This window comes from Cariama cristata, unplaced genomic scaffold (assembly GCF_000690535.1).
Source record: "Cariama cristata isolate BGI_N322 unplaced genomic scaffold, ASM69053v1 scaffold5624, whole genome shotgun sequence".
Lineage (NCBI taxonomy): Eukaryota > Metazoa > Chordata > Aves > Cariamiformes > Cariamidae > Cariama > Cariama cristata.
In genome coordinates, this window is record NW_009614584.1 from 26638 (window position 1) to 54267 (window position 27630).

Sequence of the window (27630 nt, forward strand, 5' to 3'; positions counted from 1 at the left end):
ATGGAAACCGCCTGCTGAGGCTTCGCTGCTGCACTCGGCATCTCCTAATCAGCTACCATGTGAAATGCAAATTCAGACAGTCTGAAAATTAGTCAAGAAGAATAGAGGATGAGGATGCAGATATGTGAAATATTCATGCACTTCATGGAAAAAGGAAGACAGCATGAATGACACAACAAAGAACAGCCCCTGACATTCTTGCTATCATTTTGCATTATTGTTCACACCCTACTGTATTTCTAGGCCTCCAGTTCTGAAGTTGGCTATATGAACTGCCATATTTATAGTCTACAATAAATAATAATTAAAAACGGCCAAGGTAAAGTGACTAAATGGAAAACTCAAAGAGGTATAGTGTATAAATTGCACAATAGATCATTATTTCATCCTTTGTAACGTCACTGAATTATCTTTTTAAGTCCAGTTTGTTTCATAAAAGGGGAAAAATTGTCGCTATAAATACAAAACAAAACAGAATACTGGGCAGTAATCTTTTATTAATAGTCCAATCACTGTCTTTGAATGCAAAAAAATTTAAGGTCAGAATTACAGCCCCTACTCTATAAATGAAAATGCACAACACTTTATGTTTATTAGAAGTATTTCAGTGCTCATGTTTATTTGCATTTTCAAACCAATCTTTAATACACGTAGGCTAAATTCAATTAGAATTGGTTAATATGTGTTGTTTGGTTTACAGTTGCTATCAGTTTGCCCTGTTCTTTTCAAGTGGGAAAGTATTTCAAAACTGGCATCTCAGAACACTCAGCAAGCATTCATATTTTTTCATTCTGTTACTCACACTAAGAAAAATATTTAGTTTCTTTTCATTTTAGAGCTTAAAAAAGGAAGTACTCCTCCTCAAACACATTAATGACAGCAAAGAACTGTTACCTATCAGCTTAAAACAAACACTGCTGCGATATGCATGAGTATATTGTTCAAATTCAATTATATTATGTCTGCCTATATTTCTCTGAAAATTACTATTAGCATTGTCAAGAACCACTCTTTCTTGAAAAGAACTGCTGTTCAATTCTATCGAACAGCACATCACAGTTTTATAATGCAGACAAATTGGAACTAAACAATTCATTTTTACTAGTGAGTTACTTTGTATCTATTTTAATGCAAGCCCCTAGAGAAACAAGACTAGTGCACTAATTTACTGTGCAACATAAACTTGTATAGTTGTGCTTTTAGAAAAGCATACTACAGATGTACGACTCAATCCCATTCTGGCATGTAGAACGTATCATCGAGCATTCTGGGAAAGCATTTTGTCATACTTGCAAGGAAGCTCAATGAAATTAAGAAGCTAACAGTATGAGGTTTCCATCATTAATCTCCCCAAATTTAAAGTCATATCAGAGACTTGTTTTGACAGAAACATTTGAGCAAGTTCAACAAGCAAATACTTATGGGCATAATCTGCAAGTTAACACAAAATCTCACAAGTTCATTTACTTCCCTGGGAGTGTGCCAGCTTACATAAACTGAGGATTTAGCCTATGAAAAGGAAAATTACTTACTTCCTCTGAATAGTGATCTGAAGGGAGAGGTGGGTAGTCACACTGTTCTATCTTCTTGCACAGGGAGTACAAGTTCATTTTATCACCATAAAAGGGACTCTGCAGTGCAGCCATCTGTTTAAAGAGAATGTAGTGTTTTCTTTTGTGCTTTTAAGTAAACCTGTTTTGTCATAAAATCTGTAACACTAACAAATCAAAAGTGATTTTTAACAACTTTTGATTCCCTGCTTAGAAGTGTCACCGTGCTTAAAAACAGAAGTTCCAAAACTATTATTATAACCAGTGTGTGCTTATTCTATGTCACAGTCGTGCCTGTCACAATCCTTATATTGCAATATTTCAACTGTATATGATTAGAGTTCTATTACTAGAGTATGAGGAAAAATTGAGTGGTTTCCAATACTGCTGTGAGCGTGGAGGGTCCTTACACTAAAAGGAAGACAAAAAAACCCCAAACCCACAATGTAACTTTCCTCCGAAGACCTTTTGGAACAAAACACGTAATTTATTTGAAAACATTATCTGACCTAAAGCAATACCATATGTTGAAAATGCTGTGTAACAGTAGTAAATTTTGTAACCTTCCATAGCTATTACACTCCACATTGATACAGTTGTTTGGTTGTTTTTTTTAATATCAAGAAAACTAAAGGTAACTTCTATACTTCAAAAAAAAAATCCAAACCCTAGAACTTCGTAATTCAGTATGTTATTTGAAAGTACTTTAAAAAAAAAAATAATCCCAAAACATCATCAGAAGTGCAGAACAGGCACTCACGACTATAATTTACAACTGTAATACAAAAATAGGAATATCTGTTGGAGAAAACTTATATAAATGATCAGCTTAAAACCAGCATTAGTAAATCTACGCTTTATATCCAGACAATGTTACATCTTGACATTTAAGGTGGAAACAAATGCTATGGTTAGCAGGATTACAAATTTAAAAATTCATTTAAAATCTCTCCATTCTGTTCAAAGCCTTCTAAGTCTTTGAACCGCAGCAGCACGAATGCTGCTTTGAGTGCAGTGCTGCCCCAAAGTCAGTCACCCTTTTCTACATGTGCTAATAAGTTTGATTTTGGAAGGACAATGTGTACATTCCCTAGACAGGCAGAGTGTGTGTGAAACACGCTAGTCCATGCTGTGCTACTCAGTGAGCTTCAGCAGGGACAGGACAAGCTGAAAATGGCTCTCATCTGTCTTGTGGTCTTCCAGATAGCAGTTTAACTCTTTCATGTCTAAGCACCAATATCACTGGGGGAAAATGTATGAAAAAAATGAGCAAAAATCTCTTACATTTACTTTATACCTGATAAAAATGCTCTGAAATTGTTCAGTACTTTTTCATATTACCCTCAAGAATAAACAATTTTAAAGCTCCCAAAATAAATACCATACTACAGTTCCATCCTACACTCCTCCCAAAAATTCTGTAACCGTATTACCAAAATAATGTTCATTTTTCCATTTACATGACATTGTCTCTTACTTCAAAAAGAATGTTAAAAATGCAAGCTAAAGACCAAAAAAGAAAAGGGGAAAAAAAAGTCAATTGCAGGGTCTGTACACATGCAGAAATTCTAAATAAATGCACAGACACTCATTTTCGTACTCTAGGTGTTCATTAAAAGGTACTTTTGTTTGAATGCTGAGGAGTCTTAAAAAAATTCTGAATGTCCCCTAAGGAGTTAAAACAGGAATACTATATTTTCATGCATCTCCTGCTTTGACAGATGAAAAATGTCAACTGTCCTGTTTTTATTTTCAAGCTTTTGCACTATTCATCTGGTTCATTAGTGCATCTCGCTGCTGCCCCTGACAGCTGCTCGCCCTCTCCTCCCAGCAGCTGAATTTTTCAGGCTAATTTGATCCTCCACACTGAGACGATCGCTAGAATGATTGACTTGCTCCCTGACCTCCAGGGTCTGACTTCCCTGATTAGTATTCTGGGGGTGTCTGAGGGACGAAAGCCCACTGTCTGTCTTCAGGGCTGGTGGCAGCTCGCTCGCTCTCTTTTTTTTTTCCTTTTTTTTTTTCTTTTTTTTTTTTTGAACTGTAAGCCACCAACCTACAACCCTGTAAGGATGCAATTGCTACGCTGAACAATAAAAGGAAATGTGTAAGACCTACTTTTCCATGTAAAGGTCCATGTAGCAAAAGCACAGCATCTTGATTTTAATTAGTAAAGTCTACTTTGTTGCATATCAATTAAAACTCCAGAGGTAGTGTTTTTGAGGTTTCAGAAATACCTGGGGCTCTAAAAAAAAATCAGACTTTAAAATATACTTTTACTGGCCATGTAGTTAGCATTGAATAATAGACTGTAATATAGGTTAGAAATAATTTTTAAAAGCAACACACATTATAATAAATTAGTCTAAACTTAAATTAAAACATAATTGAAAAGAGTTTAGCAGCAATTAAGCATTTATTGAGAAGTGATAAACATGCCACAGCTTTTCTCCAATTAAGCTGGAGAGAATCCAGAGCACATGTGAGCACATATCAACACGAAATCAATATAATAAAACATGCTAAAATGCAGGCAAGACACATCACAAAAAGCCACTCAGCACAAAACTGCACGGATAATAAAAATATCATGCATTAGTCCACACATCTTGAAGAACCTTAAATAACCACTTTCAAATAATAAAAGAGAAAAATGCTAAGCATGTATTTTAAGATAACCATACCTAACATTTCAAAATTACATCTCAATGATTTTAAAAAAAAAAAAACACCCACCAAAAAAACCCACCACAAACATCTGGTATGTTGTAGAATTAACTAAATGAGATAAATGCATCTCTGAAAAATTTAAAAGCATAGTTGAAGACACTGCCATATACTAAGCTATATATTATATATCAACAATAAGTTTCCCAATAATTACTTTGTTCTTACAATAAGGAAAAAAACCCAAACACAACACTATATCAACTTAGATACCATCCCGGTAAAACTTCTAAAATAAATAAATAGAGAATAGTATTTAAAGATGCTGAGTTAATCAATGCAATTAAGTTATTTAACCATTTCAAAATTATTTACCAGATCAAAGAAAAATTTAATATTCACATAGGTGTTCAATATACTGTAACAGCATCAAAGCAGCAAGCTCAAAAAAAAAATCTTCTTTAGAAAAGTGCTATTGATTTCTACCCAGCAATTTTATTTCATATAACATAGAAGAAAAATTAACACGTTTATTTTATATAGTAATTAGTTATTCAAGGGTTTTGTTTGTTTCCAGATTTAAAAAATCCTCAAGAAAACCAATGAGAGGAAAGGAAGTAGTAATACTTAAAAATCCTCATCTACCTTTATGCTATCTTCAGACTCCTGCTTGCTCAAGTGTGTGGAGTATTGAAACTGATGGCAGTTATCATGGTCAGTACTAAGGAATCCCAATATGGCATTAAGTTTCAGTTCAGGATTTAAACTTCTAAATACTTTCTATCAGCTATCAGACTTCATTCCTGTGAATCGTCCCCAAGATTTAGAAGCAACAGCTATAAATAAATCTGTAAACTCTGCCGAATTGCAATATAGCTATTTGCCCTTTTAATATTTAAAGCAACGTGTTAGAGATAGAAAGTAAACTAATATTACTGCAGACAATTCACCTAGTAGCAACATACAACTTTAACAGGCTGACAATGTTTTCTACAAAATCCTAAAATAACAGGAGGTGCCAATCCTGTTGAGTATGTGTTAAATGAGTTCTGCTGACTCAATGAGGCAGGTGGCTTGTAGGTAAATGAAAAGTGATTTGGGTATAGTAGTTTTTATTTGGAACATGACTAGAAAGACTTCACTGCCATTGCTGATGGAACAACTTTTTTTGCAGCATCCATCAACACAAGTGTTTAGTCTTTTGATCAACAAATGATATGCAAAGAACTCTGAAGATGTAGTTGCCTTAGAAGCCTACCTATTCTTCATACCTTCATTCACCTCAATTTCACAATTTGTCCCGTATCTTTATTTTCTCAGAATATAATATAATTTAAAATTGTGTCACCTACCAATCTTGACCATATGAATTAAGAAATTAACCAATAATTATAGTTTAACCAATTGGAGAAGAAAAGAGTAGAAAAATTACATATGTATGTGCAGTAGAAATCATTATCTCAAAAGTTAACCCAAGCTAGTAGTAATAAGTACACAGTAACCCATTTTTTTTACTGTTTTACTTAGGTTTTAAATAATTTTAAGGAAAGTAACTTTGTATTAAAATAACTATATTGCAGCTTTTGAAAGCATTAGTGCATACTCAAGTCAGTCCTACTGTTTCTCAATGTATTTATTACCAAAATCATATAATCAGCACAGGCCAATAAAACACCTAGGACAATTTTACATGTACTTGCTATTATTCATTTATTAATCCTTTAGTTATGCCCAATCTTCAACAAATTGCTGTAAAATCTTTGTAGCAAGCCCAGTAAAAGGCAAGTCTTGAGTAACATGTAAATAAAAGTATTTCATATGCTGAAGTTACATAAGAGTTCTCATTGCTAACGTTAAAGCCAGACCTATAATAGCTGAAAAGTAGCTTTTCCACAATGCTACATACTTTTCTAAACAACAAAAATACAGGAATAGATCCTAAAACAGTACTTAATTCATTGGGGGGAGGAAGCACAACAGTATTATTAAGTTCACTGTATATATCAATATTACCTCATACAGCAGACATCCTAGAGACCAGATGTCAGATTTGAAGTTGTAACCATTTTCGTGTATTCTCTCTGGAGACATATAATAAGGTGTACCAACTGCAATAGATACACAAGTATTTTGAATGAAAATTTCTGTTGCTATACAGTAGAAAAAGTACAGTTTTCCTTGCTCAAAAAACATTTTTCATCTTCTGTATTTCTCATCTTGCTACACATATAATTTCAATTCATACTTACGACTCTTCAGTTTGATAGAAATACATACAAATTAGATATCTATTTCACCCAATGAAGCTTTATTTTCACTACTGATATCTAATTACCAGAATTATTCAATTGTAGAATACTCCCAATTTTTGCTTTTAAAGAAGCTTGAAAGTAATGATTTTCTTCTGAAGAGAATCAAGGGAACATACTAGATGCATGTACGCACATATCCCACTCCTTTCCAAACTGTTACCACTGTAGCTGGAAATAACAACAGCTAGAAATTCTCTTCCATGGCTTGAATTTTTTTATTTTTTTTTTCTTTTTTAAATGAGTTGTCTGTTCTTCCTTTTGAGAATATACAAATCTGGAAAAGCTGCTTTTGAAACTAATAAACACAATTTAGCTTGAATATCTGAAACTAAAATTGAGCCTGAAATACAGGATCTTCAGCTTCCCAGAGAGGGAGGCAGGAAAAGGAAAACCTGCGAGCCCAGCAGAAGCCGAGGTTCCTACGAGTGACTCAGCCATCTGCTGCAGGACTAGACTTTGCGAGGGCTTTTCAGCTCCCAAATCTGTAGCTGTCCTAGCTTAATCCTGCCTCAGAGCCATTGGCTCTGGAGACGTCTGCTCTTGAAAAGCAGCATTTACTAGGACTGTCCCAGAACAAATTTACATTGGATACTCCAGGACATCTCTTCCCTTGATTTTAATAAGACCCTACCCATCCATGTCACAAGTTACTTGGAGAGAAAAATTCTGAGATGTTCCAGCCCTGTAAAAAAAGCCATTAAAAAAAAAAAGTAGTATCTGAGTGATGGGTTCATATGTGACAGATCAACAAAAAAAGAAGTTATGAAAAATAACGCTAGTGGCAATTTTGGTGCATTGTCTCTGAACTTTTTCCCTATATCCCCCCAAAAATGACTGTCTAACAGCAAAAAGTCACAGATCTATTTAGATTTTTACTTCAAATTTTGTGTGGAGTATTTTCTTGAGCACTGAATCCTGATGATGAAAACCAACTGAATTCTGTCAATTCAATACAAGCTGACCTTACTTCAAAACTGAACATCTTGCAACACAGCCAGAGACTAAAATCAGTCCTCTCGCTGCAAACTATGAAAATTAGAGTATAAACCTCATGCTATTTTATTTAACACAAAGATCTCATGTCACTTCTGCACTTCAAATTAGCCTCATCTATTCAGAATTCATCTCTGTATGAATACTGAAAACAGAGATACAGTGAATACCTAAGTAATATCAAACCTGAATAATCAGGTTAATAGTTTTAATTAATCAGATTAATAATTTTATTCTAATTGCTTCCAAAAGTTAAAGATTTTTGTTTTGACAACATGCCCTATCTTTTAGAAAGGCTGACATCTCCAATTGTGGTATACTTTCTTAGGAAGGAAGCAAGGGGGTGGGGGGTGAAGTACTCTCCTACATGTAAGGCTCAGCTCAGACTGGGAAACCCACTACCACCTTACCCCAGGGTCAGGCCACCCCTGCTTGTAACCCATAATTTCAACTTATCTCTTTCTTGGCAAACAATATTGCAAACAATATTCCAAACCAACGTAAACTGAGAATGTGCTTCTCTAACAGATACACAAGGACAGAAGTCCCATATTGCGTCCTACAATGGATTTGGCCCCCTAAATATTTTGGGGGAGACTTCCAGCCCCAGGAAAGCAGAGGGTGCTGCAGTTCCTCTCCCCAGAGGCTCCTTTAGTGCTGGCCTGAGATACCACTACAGCTCTGAACTGAGACTGCAAAAGATCAAGAGCTTAAAAGGAGAAAGGCTGAGGAAAGGCAACTCAAAATGATGGAGTACTGTGAAAACCATTTAGTCCCACGGGATGTTTGTATTCATCCACAACAGAGGAATGCTCAAGAGGGATGATCTTTTCCCTGTGAAAGAACAGGCACACAGATGGGTGTACCTCAACTCCAGAATAGCTACCAGAATATCCAGAAGCAACTCTGTTATTCTAATATATCAACAGCAGTGCTTTAACGGGTGTTTAATGACAGCTATCTTAAAATTGGAAACTGTAATTAAACAACATTTGGCATGACACAGCTTTCATATTTTTTATTGTCATTACTGTCGTACTTCCCCCTTGAAATTTTTTTTTAACCCAAAGGACTTGCGAGCTTGGACACCGCTGAAAAGTTGCAGCTGTATTTTGCATCCATTAATTAATGCACTGGTTTAGTATACTCTGATGCTTTGTTGGCAGAATTCAACTAACAACAAAATGCAAGTTTAATAGTAATCTGGTTCTCAGCCGGTTACAGCAGCACTGCCTCTGCTGCTCTGAGACATCACGCAAGTAGCTGGCAGTGAGTAATGTGCCAGAAAGAGGCTTCACAGAATCCACAGGGGGCAGCTGAAAACACAGAAGTTTGAAGGTTCATAGTTTACCAAAAGCAAAGGCAATTTTAACCAGTAGCTCTGGGAAGCCTGCTGATGCATTAGGGGTCTCATACGACTGTGAAAGATTGATGATAGTGAAAAGGAAGAACAAATGCTATCATTTTACAGCGTTTAGCCTAGCATAACACCTTAACTGCAATACAACCTGAAGCCCCCAATGACCAACAAGTGAAAGGAATTGAAATTACAGTTATGTTAGTCATTGAATCACAAAAACAACCCAAAGATCTAGACATCATTACTACTTGTAAACTGTGTTTAGCAGAACATGACACAAAAGATTCATTATTCTGACATCCAGGAGCTACTGCAGACATTGCAATGATTCTTTAAAACTGTGAGCAATCTCGGTACGTAGCTGTACTGCTGGCAAGCAACTACCAGATATGATTATACGTTATGCTTCCTTCCTGGATCATTATTTTTTTCTATTAAGTGAAATACAGCGCCACTATACTATAGAGACATGTGACTTCCTTTACTCATCTGAAGACACAGAAGTGGGATAATACAAGACAAAGACATAACTCATTAAGGTGCCTAGGTTTTTAAGAACAAAAAAAAAAATCTTTAACTTTAGCATTCTGTTCACTGCATTTGCATTTGGATAACCCACAGGTCTGAATGGTAATCTTGAAAATGGCCTGGGTCAAATAAACTGCTTCCTCACAATCTGCTGCTGCTCAGGAGCTCCCTCCCTTTAAAGATGCTGCAGATCCAGAAAGTGTTGTTTCTTTATGCAAGCTTTCTGCTATTGGGAGAGGCAATGGGCATAATGGAAATGGTGGTTATTGGGGGAAGCCAGATCTGAAGGATCAGAGGCAAATAAACTATTATGAAGGAGGGAGTTATGATATAGACAGTCTGCCTTACTACCTCCATAAACACATAACTCACACTGCAGCTGAGTTTAAGTGAACACACTCTCCTCTTTAACAACAATACACTGAGGAGTTGAACGAAATACAGTAACTAGCACTAAGTACTACCAAACATTTTTAAGCTGGAAGAAAAATCTGCCTGGTAAATGTTAATGCTACCTATACAAGGCAATGTAACAGCTGATTCAGAGAGTGTATAATAGACTAGTTTTAACAAAGGTCATATAACATTACTGACGTTTCATGCATTGGCAGATATAACCATCCAAGTTCAGGAAGGAGGCTAAAATCACTTCGGTAACTTCTGATTTTCAAAGAATTCCAAAACAAGACTTCAGTTAAAAAAAAAGGCCCAATTTAAGTTATCAAAAGATACAGTTTATGAATGACTTAACATTCATGAGATCACAGGAATATTATAATACAGAGGTTCAACACAACATGCAAATGCTTAAACAAGATGAATGGTTGATGCTGAAGACAGATAAAGTTACAAATAAGCCACAGTTATGGAACAGCGAGGGTAACCAACCACTAACATGACAAATTCTCTGTAACTATAATTTATAGGGTTCTTTACTTATTTATTTTAATATAGGTGTAGGAGATTTCCAAGTCACAGACTTGCCTTCAACCACAGATAAGGGTTCTAAATTACTGCACTTACCCAAAGTTATTATGCAACCCAGCCTACATTATGCAAATAGTCTAACTGCAGAAATCAATCTATAAATATCTTGGGTTATTTTACGATGTAGCATTGTAACAGTACAATAATTTACCTTCAGCTTTCAAACTACTTTGAGAGATCTCGGGGTTTTATACATAAAATAAGAGCTGTTTTAATATAACTTCTTTGATGACTGCGATGAATTCCAGCTGCAGATTTCCCTGCTAGCCTTCTTGTACATTGAAGGTGCACGTTCTCAGAATGGTTTGGTTGACAGTATGAAAATGGCGCTTGTTCTATTCACAGCAAAACAGTGCTGCACACTACCACCTCAGCACTTGCTAACCCTCTGCTGGGTTAGAGATCCTATATAAGGGGAAAGGAGGATATTTGCTCACATTTTTACAAGGTATTCTATTCCGCACAACCTGCATGAGTTTACAGTCAAATCTCTCAGAAAATAGCTCTGTGCTGGGGACAGGAGTACCATGGAAGTGACAGAAGTTGTCAAACCACAGAAGAAACACTAGATTCAATACAGATGATCCTTTGCTTTCAAGTATTTTAAGAAGGTGGTAGATCTGCTCCTTTGCCCTGCAAGAAGGTATTCACATTACGGCAGCAGTATCCACCTGGACAGCATACAATGCAGCGCTCTAGCACAACCACACTGGAGAACTGAAGTGTGGTGGGTTTCTTTTTTGCAACTGAAATAGTAAAATATGGACTATCCTTGAATCTACTGACTGGCTAACAAAGGTTTTAAAAAGCACATATTTCCATAAGCTGGTCTCAGAATCGCCTTGTCTCTAAACTGGAGAAATGGATTTGACGGATGGACCACTCCGTGGATAAGGAATTGGCTGGATGGTTGCACTCAAAGAGTTGCAGTCGATGGCTTGATGCCAAAGTGGAGACTAGTGACAAGTGGTGTTCAACATCTTTGGCAACGACATGGACAGCAGGGTCCAGTGCACCCTCAGTCAAGTTTGCTGACGACACCAAGTTGTGTGGTGCAGTCAACACACCGGAGGTCAGGGACGTCATACAGAGGGACTTGGACAGGCTTGAGAGGTGGGCCTGTGTGAACATCATAATGTTCAATAAGGCCAAGTGCAAGGTCCTGCACACAGGACGGGGCAATCCCAAGCACAAATACAGGCCGGGCAGAGAATGGACCAAGATCAGCCCTGAGGAGAACAACTTGGGGATGTTGGTTGACAAGAAGCTCAACATGACCTGACAATGTGCACTTGCAGCCCAGAAGGCCAACCATGTCCTGGGCTGTATAAAGGGAAGCATGGCCAGCAGGCAAGGGAGGTGATGTTCCCCCTCTACTCTGCTTTGGTGAGACCCCACCTGCAGTACTACCTTCAGCTCTGGGGGCCCCAACACAAGAAGGACATGGACCTGTTGGAGTGAGTCCAGAGGATCAGGGGACTGGAGCACCTCTGCTATGAAAACAGGCTGAGAGAGTTGGGGTTGTTCAGCCTGGAGAAGAGATGGCTCCAGGGAAACCTTTGAGCAGCCTTTCAGTACCTAAAAAAGCCTACAAGAAAGCCGGGGAGCAACTTTTTACGAGGGCATGGAGCGATAGGACAAGGAGCAATGGCTTTAAACTGGAAAAGGGAAGATTTAGATTAGGTATAAGGAAGAAATTCTTCCCTGTGAGGGTGGTGAGGCACTGGCACAGGTTGCCCAGAGAAGCTGCGGATGCCCCATCCCTGGGAGTGTTCAGGGCCAAGTTGGATGAGGTTGAGCAATCTGGTATGGTGGAAGGTTCCCTGCCCATGGCAGGGGGGTTGGAACTCGACGATCTTTAAGGTCCCTTCCAACCCAAACCATTCTATGATTTCAAAGAGCACAAGGCCTGGCATTCAGCCATTAAAAAAAAACAAACACAAAACAAAAACAAAAAACAATCACACAAAAATCAAGAAACCCTAACACACAGTCATAGGCAAAGGAAGAAGAAGCCTTGGATCATCTTCCCTTTTCTAACATAAAGTCTTCTGAAAGCAAGAAATTTTGTTGATTTGATACAAACTTGACAATACCAAATGCCTTCATTTCCTTTCCATTTTTGGAAGAAAGATTTTGTATTTTCAAAAAGGTATATATGTGCTACAACAGAAAATGCTACTGTTTTGATAAGGCTGTATAAAAATAGTTAAGAACATGAACAAACCCTGTCCAGGGCAGTATTTTCATTTGTTTCAAATGGACCATCAGCAAGTATTCTAATTAAATCAGTATTATTCATAATTAGCAGTTAGAAGCAGTAGCTAATGAAAATTTTAGCACATTTCTTTATCTCTGAAAGCCTGAATCTAGTTTGCTACTAAAATTTTTATAAGGCTTGTAAACAAGTATAAATTGCTACACGTAATATGTTTGTAATTCACTGGGTTTTGTGCACCAAAGGTTTACGGAATTATAAAAAGATACAACTTTGAAAGAAAATTCAGGAAAATCAGCATCAGAAACTGCATGACAAATTAATTTTAAGAGGTCTCTGCTAGTGATATGATAAATCAGTGTCTTGACTGTAGCCTAAGTTAACAGCTGAACAAAACTTTTTTCCCAGGCTGAATTCTGACATTAGGTCATAATTAAGAGGGAAATGGGAGGAGAAGGGAGAAAAAAAAAAACAAAACAAAATAAAAAATAACAGCTCCTAGACCAAGACACAGCACCCAACATCAGAAACACAGCTTCTATTTCCCTACCCCTGCTCCCTGGATGACTCTCTTGTTTGTAAGATGAGCTTTAAAGAGCTTGGAGGTTTTACACCATTTTTAACTGTAGCTCAGTGTTCAGTCCCTTTGCAACCGCTCCCCTGCAAAAAGCCAAAATAACACAGGGTTGAAGCGGTTTGTTGTTCTTTAACTTCCTGACTTCTGCCTCAGAACACAAGTCTAGCTCTCCCGCCCTCACAACTGACTTTTGCCTTCTTCATGCACTCCTATTCACATATTAGGATTTAAAGCTTCCTGCAACTACGGTCTAGGAGCAGCTCCCTCTTCACATTGCTTGTTTACATCCTTCTTCCATTCGCATGCAGTAGCAGGACCCAAGTACGACAAATAAGATCTCCACAGTGCTGCCAGAGACAGCCACTGGGCTACGACGGCAGCATGAACAGCAGCACTTTATACAATACACTGTGCCATGAACTAGTATCAGAACTTTAGGGTTACATCTGAACTTCGAAATGGAACCCAAGCACATTTCCAGTCTGGTCTCACTGCTTCTCCTGCCTCTTTCGCTCTCTTTTTTATTAATGCAAGATTGCACATCTGTGTCTTGAGTTTCACCTCAGTCCTATCAAGATCTCAGTAGTTACTTATGGTTACTTTACCAGTATCAGTATGCTGATAAAAACAGGAAAGGCACGACAGAGCGACCAAAGGCTTTCTGGAAGACAGGGATGTAAGGATCGTATCAAAAACTTCCTTTCTAAAATAGGTGGGTTTTTGGTTGTTAGCACAAGTATCATCCACATCTCAAATGTGGTACAAACATGCTGAATATCAATCCTCTCTCTTTTTCCACACTGCACTGATAACTGAGACTATCTGAATGAAGTTAAATTAAGAGGTGAGGATAAATATGGCGTATTTTAATCCAAGTCATCTGACATTTCATAGTTTAATTAGAAACATCAGCATCCGAGCAAACACAATTCTTTGTGTGTCCTTCCATGGCACTAAGATAGGGATTTAAGTATCACTTCACCATTCTTGCCTTTCTTAGATATTATCTCCGTTATCATGCACTCTTGTCAAACACAGAAAAATATCCAAATGTCTAATTACAGATTTGCCACTGTCATTTGTTAATTCTCACTGAGTTGCATTTGAAATTATTCTACCTATCTATATTCAAGTATCAGAAAGGTGCTCTGCCTGCTTCAATACCCTTTAGGAGGAACAGAAGACAATTCTGGATGCTGCCATCAATGGTCCTGCTCTTGAGGGGTCTAAAAGTTAATTTCACACCCTTTGCAGTCAGGGAACAGGCTTGAATTCAGCAACTGCTAAACACAGACACTTCAGCAGGGGAAAATAAATTTTTTTTTCTTAACTAAAAAAACCTACCTAATGACACTATAAACACCAATTCTTACATTTCTCTTTAAGGCAGATGCTACTCTATTTACAAGGCCTTCCTCTTTTAGAGAGATCCTCTTAGATTTTGTCATTTGTCCATTCCCTACATTTAAACTTAAAATATCTGCCAAATTTTTACTTTTTCTTCTTTAAAGGCTTCTTAACCATCCTCGTCTCCACATGCTACTCAAAAGACGCAAATTATATGAAAATTTTGTTTGAAAAAAGATAATACAATGGTTTTTTTAATGTGCTAGCAAAGAATAACTTGGGCATTTCAGAAAGTTTTTTTATATTCTTGTAAGTTTTCTGGGATTTGTTTTTGTTGTTTGTTTTGTTTTTAAAGTCTTTATGGTTCATAAGTGCTTATTCTGATCTCTCCTCGACTTACTTAGTTTTTATTGAGAAACTCCACCTCAAAACAGGGAAGCTCCTCTGTTAGCCCTTTCAAAGCATATAACCAACATGTTGACAGTGCTACCCATACAGACACACAGAATTACTAGATTCTTTCCAACACCAACTAAAGTTCAAACAAATTTAAAAAAATGCATCCGTATTATTGATCTTATTTTTTCCTAGCATTTCTAGAAAATGCTACTGTCATAAAGACTTGTTTTTGAGCCATGAATGTACATTAAATGATTCAAACAAAGTGGAGAAGAAAAAAACCAATAAACAAGCTGTACTGCTGAAAGTGACACCTCAGTGTTGTAGCTTTTCTGTATTTGTCCATGGTGCTGGCCATTTTTTTAATTTATTATTTACGAAAAGCTTTAGCTGGACCTAATCCTTTTCTTCCTCCTCATGAGTAGGTACAGTATTTCAATCATGTAAAAAAATCCACCTCCCCAACACCTGTACCTCAGAGAAAGCTTACCTAAAGAATGTGCAGCTGTGGTTTTAGAGCTGAAAAATCGACCAAGTCCAAGGTCTCCAAGCTTTACTACCCCTGTAGCTGTAATGAACACATTAGCTGGCTTTATATCTGGAAAAAAAAATTAAAAAGTGACAATGAAGTTGCAAGAAAAGCTATTGCTTTATTAATAACAGACCAAAAGAGGTTTTTATTTACAGCTAATATTGAAAAAAAATGACTGCGCTTGTGCTTTCAGAAAGAGTAAGTTTGGAGTTCGGAATTTGTAATTAATCTTTTTACTTTTACAAACATTGCTCAAGCAAAAAATTAAGAGCCATGGAAAGTATTTTAAAAAAAACAAGCAAACAACCACCCCCCACCAAAAAAAAAAAATATCACTCCCACCCCATGCCCAAAGAAGCATATACATGGAGTTCATTACTGCTTTGTATAAGCTATCAATAAGGACTTCCACTACAACTAGAAAATCTCTCATTATGTCTTAAGTAACAGACCAAAAGTGTTTTCAAGAAGTGTAAAACATATTTTTCATCACTTTTGCTGATCAGATTACCCAGAGTGGCATGACGTTACTTATTTGAAATAGGTAACTGATTCTCTTTAACAGCAGGCATTTAAAAAAAGCAGCAAGTTTTACTCAGGAGAATGGTTATTTGAACTCATCAATGGAACTGGGCTAATCAAGCAGAAACAAAGAAAAATAATGATGCATACCCTAGTTATTTTTCACAAGCAATATTCAATTTAAGTTTTAATCCAATCCTTTAGAGACAACAGCAAAAAATTTTATTTTATTTTTTTTAACAAGATATCTATCCTGTTAGTCTTCTAAATAAACTGACTTGATATTTGTTTGGCAAGTGCACTTAGCTCTTGCGCAGCTCAAGAGCAACGCACTGCAGCTCTAAACTTAAAGAAAATAACTTAACTTTGATAAGAAGGGATTATAGTTTGTTTAAGATATACAATGGTTAATAACCCCTCACACATCAGCATATTCAGGTTTCCAATAAAAAGTTACAAAACTTTATAAGCTTTAGAAAGGAAGACAGAAGTGATTATGTTAGGCTGCTATCTGACCTAGTTTTCAGGAGTTTGGATCACCCTTTGTGTAACAACCCAACACGGATATCAGCTCAACTTAAAATAGCTTTAATTGTCAAGAGTTTTGGTGTATAATCATAGAATTGTTAGATTTGCCATAGGTTTGCCAGAAGCTTTGAAGGTAGTATTTCAGTTTAAGGACTTTAAACTTATTTTGGTTTTGACCTAAAATATACTGAAATCAACTATTTGAGTCATAAAAACATTAAAGGAAGATCCCTATACCTTATGGAAAGAATTTGTAATTTTATGTGTCTCTCTGCATAATTTGGATTTGCAGGTGTCTGTACAAATGTGTAAAGAAAAAAATAATCACAAGGGAATGCCATTTGCAGGGGCAGGGGCATCTAAGTTATCTGCTGAAGGGTGCAACAGCTCTAGATGCAAATGACAAAGCTCAGCAGAGATCAAGGGACTCTCGCTTTCAGGCAGCTATCTGCATCCCAGCAGAAGGAAGCCACCAATCTAAGACATGCAATTTCACCTGAACCCAGAGAGACAGCCCATATACAACTTGCAACTCATAGCCAGAGGGATTTCCAAGGCAAAAAAAAAAAAGCATCTGAGAAGCAGCTATACTACAATCTGTTTTCTTTGACTCAGAATTACAAGGTAAAATGAAGACAACATATGGAGGAGACAGCAGTACAGAGGTTTAAAATGGGTAGAAGAGATTTAGTACCTAACACAGATAGCTGGAAACTACAAGGGCTGTTGGGACACACTAATTGACACAGAGATTGGAAATAGTGGAGAGGAGCAGAGGAGGAGAGAAAATGCTCACGGTTGCACATGATCCAGTAGATAAGGGAGTAGGAGAAAGGCCTATACATCACCAGAAGGTATGGCAGGAGGTAAATACTTTCGTAAGAAAAAAGGTGCAAGAGGTAAAAAGAATGGATGGATAGCTATGCAAGAATGCAGGTAACAATACCTGGAAGAGACAACGGGCAAATATAGAAGAATAAGAACAGGACAGAAAATAAGAATGAGCAAAATGAATTGAGCAAGCAAAGGGGTAGCAGTGGCAGGGTCTCCGTCACTTACAGAATTATCACTTATTTTGAAAACTTGGTATCACAAGCCATTGCTGCAAACAAATACCTACCACAACAAACGTACAATGATGAACTTCTGTCACACTTATCTGTTACTTATAAAACATTACAGAAACATACATTGTGTCAGCTGTCAAAATTTATTCTATTATGACATTATTCAGTGTCATTTGCATTGAACCAGTTTAATTCTCACATAGTAAAAGGTTTAGTAAAGACAAATCATCTTTGATCCTATATTACCTCTATGCATAACACGACGAGAATGCATATGTTCCAAGGCACTGCAAAGCTGAACAAAATACTTCCAAACTGTTCTTTCAGGAATCAACCTCTTCTGTTTCTTAAAATGCTTAAAGAAAAGAGGATGGACACTGAAAATTAAAATTTAAAACTTGCATAAAGTGACTGAAAAAAAAGACAGAAAGTCTTTCATTTAAAAGCCAAATACAAGAGGCTCACAACCTAACGAGAAAGGTTTAACAAAATTTCTTGACACAGAAAGCTTTTCCCTGAAATATTAATACATGTATCATCGATGTATGTGTTTATGTCAGTCAACACACTGAGCCACAAATGACATTAATGAAATAAAACTGTTATCCAAAAAAGGATTTATGTGGTATTTAGCAATCCTCAGTGCAGGATTAATGTGGTCAGAATAGTGCAGCATAGAGTAAGTGGCCACAGAACAAATAGCGACACACAGTCACAAACAAAGATCATATAAGAGTCATCAATCAGATTAGTCTTTAAAACTTCTGCAATACATAAAAAAAAGACTAAAGGAACTGTGATTTCTGAAAATTTCATAGTGATCTAACTACTGTTCAAATATTTTCCATCCTGTATGAACAACCATTACCGATCACTGGTAACAGTTTAATGGCCTGTTAAAGCTTACGTTAAACAATTATGCTCTGCTACACACATCTCCTTCAAATATTATATTCAGGGACTGGAATAACACAGTCCCCGAAAAATACATACTGAAAACCTGGAATTCAGCCAATGCTAAAACGTGCAAGTTTGATCGTTATAAATTTTGCAGCTAAAGGTAACAAGACTGAAAAATTGTTGCTCGCTTAGTCTCTTTTTAAAGAATTCATATTTTGACAGATTTTAAACACACAAAGAAAATACATGAACAACATTAGCAAAATTTTAGATGGAAAGCAAAATACTTAGATGTATTTTAATAGCATGCATACACACACACGTCACACTCATGCACACCCTAAGAAAGTTCACATAACAAACATTTTTTACTCTGGAAAAATAAAAATATTTTCATATGCTGTGTTAAAATGTGCCACTGAGAAGCTGACAGCTGCAACTACACACTACAGAGACATGCAGGAAGATGAGAAAGATGTTTTTAAACTAGCTATAGCAAAATGTATCAGTCGTACAAAGGATCACAACATTTCACCAAAATGTTTTTAGTTATGGGGATTATTTCAAAATGCATTTTCATTTAAATGAGGCAAAGCATATAAATTACTTCTTTAAATATAATTTTCTCTCAGTCTTGGACTGAATCCAAACAAACCCTGTGTATCTGTTCTCCCCATAGCTGGATTTGCATATCAGAGGATTGTTTGATGTCAACAGGAAGATGAAGACCAGGTTTCTTTTCATTTAAAAACAAATACACAATACATGTAAGTATATGCACATGAAAGCATTGTTCCTTGATTTAAAATGCATTCTGAAATTATCATAATTATAACTAGGTACTTTATTTAAACATTCTGAATTATTATTTTTTTACTCAAATGTAAGCACAAGCAGTGATGAAACACCATTCACAAAGTGTCTGAAATAGGAAGATTTTCCATTACAGATTTCCATTTCAGTGTACTTAAAAGTAGTGTACTTTCAAAGTATTTATGTACAAGTATTCTTTTAACATTTTATTCATCTGTCATCTATAACACTGTAGCTGATTGTACACTACAAAATCGGCTTCAATTCTTAGAGTGCAAGCATGAAATATAACAGTTTTTAAGACCTAGTCTCATTCTACTGAAAGCATTAATCATTTTGCATTTTAATAACAACTTTTCCTGAAAGCATCAATAACATTAACCCTGTAGAATTTATCCACCTAAGAGGATGCAAAAGAGAGTTAAACAAAGAAATAGGCACCATTTTCACTTTTATAGGTTTAAAAATAACCCAATTATCTTTAAAATAAACTCACTGAACATTATTTTGTGTAGTAATTAATTACACTACCTTTCTCCAGCAAAATACATATTCTCAATGTTTTCTTGGGCTGTTGTACACCAATAGCCAAAATAGTGACAAAAAGCCTCCACTAGAAAATAAGATTGATTTTGCAAAACTAGCTATTGAAACAAGTTGTATGTTTCTAGGAAACAGTCCAACAGGCAGCATTAATTCTGAGAAAAGCCAATAATGAAAAGGAATCCCATTCCTGTTTAGAACCTTACCTTCTAATAAGAAATATAAGCTGATGCAAAACATAGTCAAACCTATTTTATGCCCAACAGCATAATTAAATTCATATAGCACATATTAACTGTATTCAAAGCAGGATCCTTTTCTCTCTCTCCTCCATTTTAAAACAGTCCACAATGTAAAATGCAGTTCTAATGGTTGTGGGGTCTGCCCCCTCCCTACAGGGAAGCCAAAATGCAAAATACAAGATGCCAAAACAATAATTTTTAAACACTATTCTAGCAGACCATAGTAGCACCACAAACAGTTAATACTGAAACTGATCCACTGCCTAGTGCTGTAATGTCTCAAGCACCCTAAGGTCCACATAATCAAGTTAACACAACACTGCTATCTCCCATTGTATGCAAGTTGCTATTATCTGCCCAAATTCAACCTCAAAGGAATACAGCCTGACATACAGCTTTCTAAAGTGCTCTCATCTTCAACATCTTACTATTCTGCTTCTTCCACCTGTCTGAGGCTCAAAGGACAGTCCAGATGTCCCTCAGACCACTAACCTTCTAGGGTGTGACATTAAAAAAACAAACCTGTTTGAGGTGAAAGATTAGCCTCAACATAGTTGAAACTGGGCAAGAAGGGAACTGTTCGTACACATGCATTAAAAATTTGGGCAGTGTTGCAAGCTAGTGTTTTTTCAGGTAAACAGAGGATACCAGGCATGCTCAGGCAGCAGACTGTCTCCCAGCAAGAATTATTTGTTTCAAAAGCCATATCCCATGAAATTTCCACCTCTGTCTTTGAGAATGTAATCACAAAAAAACTACCTTGAAGAGTTTTCATAATGTCAGTACAATTAAAACGTCAATTCAGTCCTTTGATGCAATTGGAAATTTTTGTGGTCATAAATTTCCTATTCAAATGCCTTAAAGAGCTTTAAGGTAGGCAGGTTATATCACCAGTTTGTCTTTTCATCCCTTTTTAAAAAATGAATGAGCAGTTTCGTTATGGAAAAACAGAACTCTCCTGGTTTTCTCTAATGAATTGCTAAAAGAAAAATTAAATATTCTCCAAATGTTTCCATCCTAGTGAAGTTAAATATAGCTACCCTGCACCTAAACAGCATATGCCATTCAGTTTCTTGGAGGCATTAAAAAAAAAGTAAATGATAGATGGGGAAAAAAGCTTAAAGTCAATATAAAAGCATGGAATTATATTATACTGCATTTCTAGAGATGATGATTTAAAGATCAAATTCCAAACGTAAAAGTGACAGCAATTAGCAAGTGCTCTCACCTAGGATTAACAAGCACAGTTCAGAGAATACTCTTCAAGGAAATATGCAGGACTATGTTTGGTTTTTACAGGAAAACTAAAGATTTCCTGCAGATGAGTAAAGAACAGCGAGCATAGACAATTTCAATACAATTTGAGATTTCAGATATGACTGCCTATATCTCAGTAACCATGCTACGAAAAAAATCTAGCATTCAGCTCTGGCAATAGTGTCTTCAGAGAATTTTACCATGTGATTTAGCCTTCCTTAGACCTCACTGAATAGCAGGAAAAAAAAAAGTTAAAAAATATAAAAAAAACACCAATGAGTGTTTAAGCAGCAAATTGGACTATAGAAAGCAAAAGGATTATGAACATCTCTGCAAAAAGATGATAAAGTGATCAGCTAAAAAACTTTGCAGGGTCATTTAAAAAAAAAAAAGTCTGTGAAACTGTCAAACGAGACCACAAGAACACATACCTGAATTTTTCTACTGTGCATGCTCTAGGCTGGAGTTGCCTTCTGAAAGAGATTTGGGCAACAAGTAAAATGAGAATGATCATTTCCTTGCTTTAAATAGATTCCTTTTCCTTTCTTTCACATTTTGATGAGGATCTTTATCACATCTGTCTGTTCTCATGGCTTCATTTCTGGCTTACAAAAATATAAAAGGTTTGGGAGTTTTTTGTTTTGTGGGTTTTTTTTTGTTTTGTTTGTTTGTTTAGCTTTTTAATATATTTTATTGCATAGAGTTATCAGAACACAGTGATTTAACAACCAGATACTTGTCAGAAGAAAACTAAACTTCATCAAGAGGAAAGTGATGCAGAAAGGATTACTACAAGGAACTTCCGAGTAACACGTCATGAAATTCTTGGCCACTTCTGCCTGTGTTTCTTTGGGAGTCTTTTTTAGTATGGACTAGCAGAAAGAACAGAGAAAGGAAAGAGCAGGTCAGGCAATTGTAATAGGAAATTACAGAAGCATGAGCAGGAGTTCCCATTCTGCGAGTACAACAGAAACCAATCAGAGCTGGCAACAAGGGTGTGTAGGGCCAAAAAGATAGACCAGTTAAGACAGACCTCAACATCTTTACATTTTTGAGTAAAGATCAGAGACTCATTGTCATGGTCTAACCCAGCAGGTAGCTAACCACCATACAGCCAGCGGTATGAGGGAGAAAACTGGGGGGAAAAAAGTAAAATCCATGAGTTGAGAGTTAAAGACTGTTTAATAGGACAGAAAAGGAAGGGAAAATAAATAAAAAAATCTTTCATCATTATAAGAATATACAAAGAAAGTGATGCACAATGCAATTGCTCACTACTTGCCAACTGATGTCCAGCAAGTTCTCTAGCAGCGGCTGTCAGTCAGCTTTTCCCCTAGTTTATATACTAAGCATGATGTCATATGCTACAGAATATCCCTTTGGCCAGTTTGGGTCAGCTGTCCTGTCTGTGTCCCCTCCCAACTCCTTGTGCCCCCCAGCCTACTCACTGGTGGGGTGGTGTTAGAGGTTGAAAAGTCCTTGACTTAGTGTAAACACTGCTTAGCAACAACTAAAACATCAGTGTTACCAACATTATTCTCATCTTAAATCCAAAACACACTGTACCAGCTACTAGGAAGAAAATCAACTCCATCCCAGCTGAAATCAGGACACTCATGTATATAGCAGTGAAGTTTCTACATAAGTCTCAGTTTCTATTTAACAAGCTACATAATTCTAGCTGGAAAGCAGTGTCCCAGGAGTTTTCTCCATCTCTGTTCATTCATGAAGTCACCTGCCCATCTCTTTAGACCACAGTAACTTTTCTGCCATTTTTCTTTGCTTTCCATGCAGAACAAAACCAGAACTTTCCACCACATCTTGATTCATTCGTCGATTTGATCACAAGGTGATCAAATTTGCCTACATTTCAAGAGTAGTAGAACAAATTAAAAAAAAACCTGTTTGGCATCAGCCAACTAAACATACAGAAAGTAACAAGTACTTGGTCAAGAAATTGACAATAATAATAAATTTTAATAAAATATTTACGTGGTTCCTTTTCGAAATTTTTTTTACAGTTGTTTACATCTCCAGTTACTGAAGATGCCATACATTTACTTTTACCCCTCCCAGAACCCACAAAAAATGCATTAAAAAATCTTAGTATACAAGAAGTAATTTTAATCAATAGCAACAAAAGACTAAGATACAGTACAAAAACTGATAGACAAAATAATTGTACTAATAGAAGTATCTACTAGCATCAGAAGGCCAAATTAGTAGAATGAAACGATGGTCTTAGTAAATAAATAAATAAAACCCCCATTACACACCCCCCAAAGAATTGAGACAAAACATCTTCTCAAATATGATCTTCTTTCACACACAATCAAAATAATGCCATCTACTTACAAGAAACAGAACGCCTTGTAAGAAAAACGCAAGTCAAAATTGTCGTATTTTCCATTTTTAGTATATATTCTTTCATGCTAATAATCTATTAATCAGACTGTTAATAAGACTCCTGATTAAACTCAGATCCCTTAGAAAGCTCTGAACAAAGTTACTTTATAGATAGATATTTCTTTATCAAACGGCCTTTGCAAGGATTTATTTTTCCTTATTGAGGAGTCCACCTATAGTCACTCTGTTCCACCTACATTTTTGCTCATGCAAAAAAGCAAGAATGCAACAGTGTTCAGAGATAAGAGATCACCTACTGAAATCAGATCTACTTGCAGAGTCACTAAAATAAAATTTCCAATAGTGCATCATTTTCATTGTCTCTGCTGTTTCTGCTGAGTGAGGCTTCTTAAAACACACAGCCACATGTTTAAATTCAACAGTATTTATTTACATGCATCTCTCTCCAATAAATCCCCTTGGGAAAACTGGTACAGCATGAAGAGGTGAAACTTGTGCTTGAATCATTAACTCTACTTCCTAATAAAAAGCAATAGCATGACACAGTAAATATGGAGGCTACCACCTTAACTTTTTTCCTTTTTACTACAAATAAGGCAGATAAGATTTCTAAATCTTTTCTCTTCATTCTCAGCAAGTTATTCATATAGCACAAACACTGATACTGCAAATTTTTCAAACACAACTGTGTGAAAAACTAAAAATAATCTCTAAGTATTGTTTCCAGGGCACTTCAAAGAAAAGCACCCAGAACTACTATTTAATAAAATCTTTCAGTTCTCCCCTTTAAAGGTTTATGAAGCCAGACAATTCTAGCATCAGTGGGCAAAGATGGAGATGAAACACACCAAGTCAGAGCTACTTGAACAGCCTGTGTAACAGCTAAGCAATTTAACTTTTCATATCCGACTGACACCATTACCCTCCCTGTAAGTGCGGCCAATGGGCTCACACAATAGCTTCAGGTGTGATGTCTGCGAGCAGGACTGTCCACAAGACAAAACAGTGGTGATAGTCTAATTATTTTAGCAGAAAATCTGCCTGGTCATTGTTCCACTGGCAGACACAGACAATGGCCAATTCACAGAAAAACTAACAAGGCTGCCTGGCAATTACCAAGCCCAATTACCACACTGGTTATAAACAACTGCAGGACTAGTCAGCTTTCCTTCCATCAGCACATACGAGTAACTTGCACAGGGTAAACTGTTGCCGCTGCTCTCCTTCTGGTTATTTGCAGTTCAGAGCAACAGTGACAGACGAGCACCTGTCAAGACACTCCAGTAACATACATGTATGGGGAGTAAAAGCTTACCAGAACTAGCTCTCCTACCTTGGCAAGGCTCTACGTCCTTGCTTTTTCTTTAAGAACTTCACAGCTCCATCCGCAGAGCATCTGTTTCTCCTAAGAACATCCAGCTCCTCTTTTTCACCTGCTACATAGCTAGCATCTATATACACATATACACACATATATATACACAAAGTTGAATAGGGATGTGCTGTTTTTTAATTACAGAGCACAAAAGAAGTTTAAGAAAAAGATTTTTAGTAGCTTTAAAAAAGGTTAGTGGCAAAAATTAGCCTGACTGGTTCAAAGCCCCAGGTTTCTCCTTTAGGAAAAGGCATATAAAAATAATTTAGCTTTGATCTGTAATTAGCACATATGGTATACTACCATATCACATGCTGCTTCTAGCTACAATCTATCTTTTTGAAGTCTTTTTTTAAAAAAGTACACAAAAAAACCTAAGAGTAAAGGTGATACAGAATGTGAAAAAAACATTTAGAAAAAATATTTTGAAGCATTTAACGTTTATCAATCACATAGCTTCAGCAAGGTGCAAAACCATTCTATATTATAAAACATAACCATATGGTAAACAAAAAGACTACAAGTCAGAAGGTTTGGTATGGTGTGGGGAGGGGGGAGTGGGGTTTTTTGTTCTTTAATTAAATCTAGCAGTCACAGAAAAAAAAGAAAAAAGCACAAGAGACACAGATACTGCTAAAACCAAAAGAACGAGATTCCATGTTTTAAAATTTGCATTTATAGATCATGATAAATTAGTACCTTGAAAAGAAAATAGACAAATATGCACAAATGACTACTTTAAAAATACTTTTTCCACAATCATGATGTCAAGTATTTGGATGTAAATATATGTACAAGAAAAATCTCCAAATTAAAGCCACCATTTTCTCTCCTTGAAAGTGTGTGTATGCACACAGTTTTTTTCAGTTCCGTTTTCTTTCTTTATGTGAAAAGACTCTTTTCTCATTCATTCACGACACTTGCTAATGAGCAGTTTGAAAATGTCTCTAGGCTTTATTTTTTGTGCACTATTCAAAACCTATTACTAAATTTAAGTTTCAGGGAGGGGTACAGCTTCCTGGTATGCATCACTGGAATATCAAATTAATAAAATAAACTTCGCAGAGTTTATCTTCACAAATAGCCTTGGAAATTATGAGGTAGTAATATCCAGATTTTACAGATTCAAGTAGGGGCAAAGAATTAAGATCAAAAGTGTTAATTCTGGCACCAGTTTAAGCACCTCCTTTTCAACGTACTTAGCTTTATGAAACAGTTCATCTTCAAAGCACAGTTTCCACTCAGAACAGATGACACTGTGAAAGCTCAATACTTCTACAAATCAGACCCCAGAGTTTTACCTTGATTATCAGAAATACAGAATAAGCAACTACAATTCCCACCAAAAAATAGTGGTTGAAATGGTTTATACAGTATCCCTTAGGAACAGTACCAGAGACAGTAAGAAAGGATGGTCTTTGGAAGAGCATTCAATTGTATTAACCATCAATCCTTTGTCTTTCTTGAATTCCCTGCCTTGAAAACGACTGCAGCAAAGGTGGCAACACAGAAGCAACAAATGGTGGTGCACGTACTGCACCATCATGACTTCTACTCAGAGTAGTTGGGTAGTAGCTGATTCTACGATTCTATGAAAAGAGCGATGGTTCTTCAGGCATAAACCTGTAATTTGTTGGAGTGCAAGATATTCAGTTATAGGATTTTCCAGCCTTTGAATACTTGATTTTGCAGGTTCAGCATTGCTTCCTTATGTTATAAGGAATTCCCTAGATTCAAAAAAAGCATAAAGGTAACTACAGAAATGCAGGCGCTCTATTACATTGCTATGCACAGCTTACCAGGGTTGGCACTTTTACAGCCACAGCTAGTATTGCAGCTGACCAAGGAACTTGCACAACATAGTATCATCCTTCAGCAGATAACAGATGGGTACTGTCAGTGGACTTCATTTACATTTGCCGACAGCACAGAACAGCAACACTCCTGAACCTTGAGTCCCATTCCACACTCTACACGGCAGTACACTACAGGACAGGTTCTTCTCTGTGTTCCCCTGTATTTAATCTGCAATTCCTATGCAATTTCCCTCTTCTCTGCCTCCACCTCAGACCTGTCCCTTCCCCATTTCTGTCACTTTGTCCCATTTTCTTCATTTACACAATCGCATCCTGTTCCCCGCCAGTCTGAGTTATCCCATCCAGGCTCTCTCCCTACTGGCACCCTACTTTGTCTGTCTCTGGGATTCTTGCCCAGTCTGTCCTGTTCTGTGACAACACACTAGCTCTTCTGTAATCTTACTGTGCTCACGTTCAGCATTGGGACTCCCATTTCATAGTTACCCAATACATTACTCTTATTCTCTTATACTCCTCAGTATCTACTGCCTCATGTCATAACTTGCCACTCTACCTTCTCTCAAAAACTGCTAGCCAGCTAGTCCCAGTCCATCTATCTTCCCGATTCCCAGCCAGACCCTCTCTCTCCAGCCCTTAAGGATCACTTAACTGCTTGTCCCAGCCTACTCTTCTACATGCCTAGTCTTTTATCTTCTCTACATTTATCTCAGATTACTCCCTTCCCTGTGT

General features: G+C 36.7%; 1 protein-coding gene across 1 annotated transcript in view; it reads right to left on the minus strand.

The window, feature by feature from the left end:
- The window catches only part of NEK7 (NIMA-related kinase 7), a 56835-nt gene that overhangs the window by 5457 nt on the left and 23748 nt on the right, over positions 1-27630 (minus strand). The window contains exons 5-8 of the mRNA XM_009699472.1: positions 17834-17942; positions 15429-15536; positions 6231-6325; positions 1533-1646 (exon numbers count right to left, since the gene is read on the minus strand). Of these exons, the coding sequence (XP_009697774.1) occupies positions 1533-1646; positions 6231-6325; positions 15429-15536; positions 17834-17942 (426 nt within the window). The remainder of the gene's footprint in view (positions 1-1532; positions 1647-6230; positions 6326-15428; positions 15537-17833; positions 17943-27630) is intronic.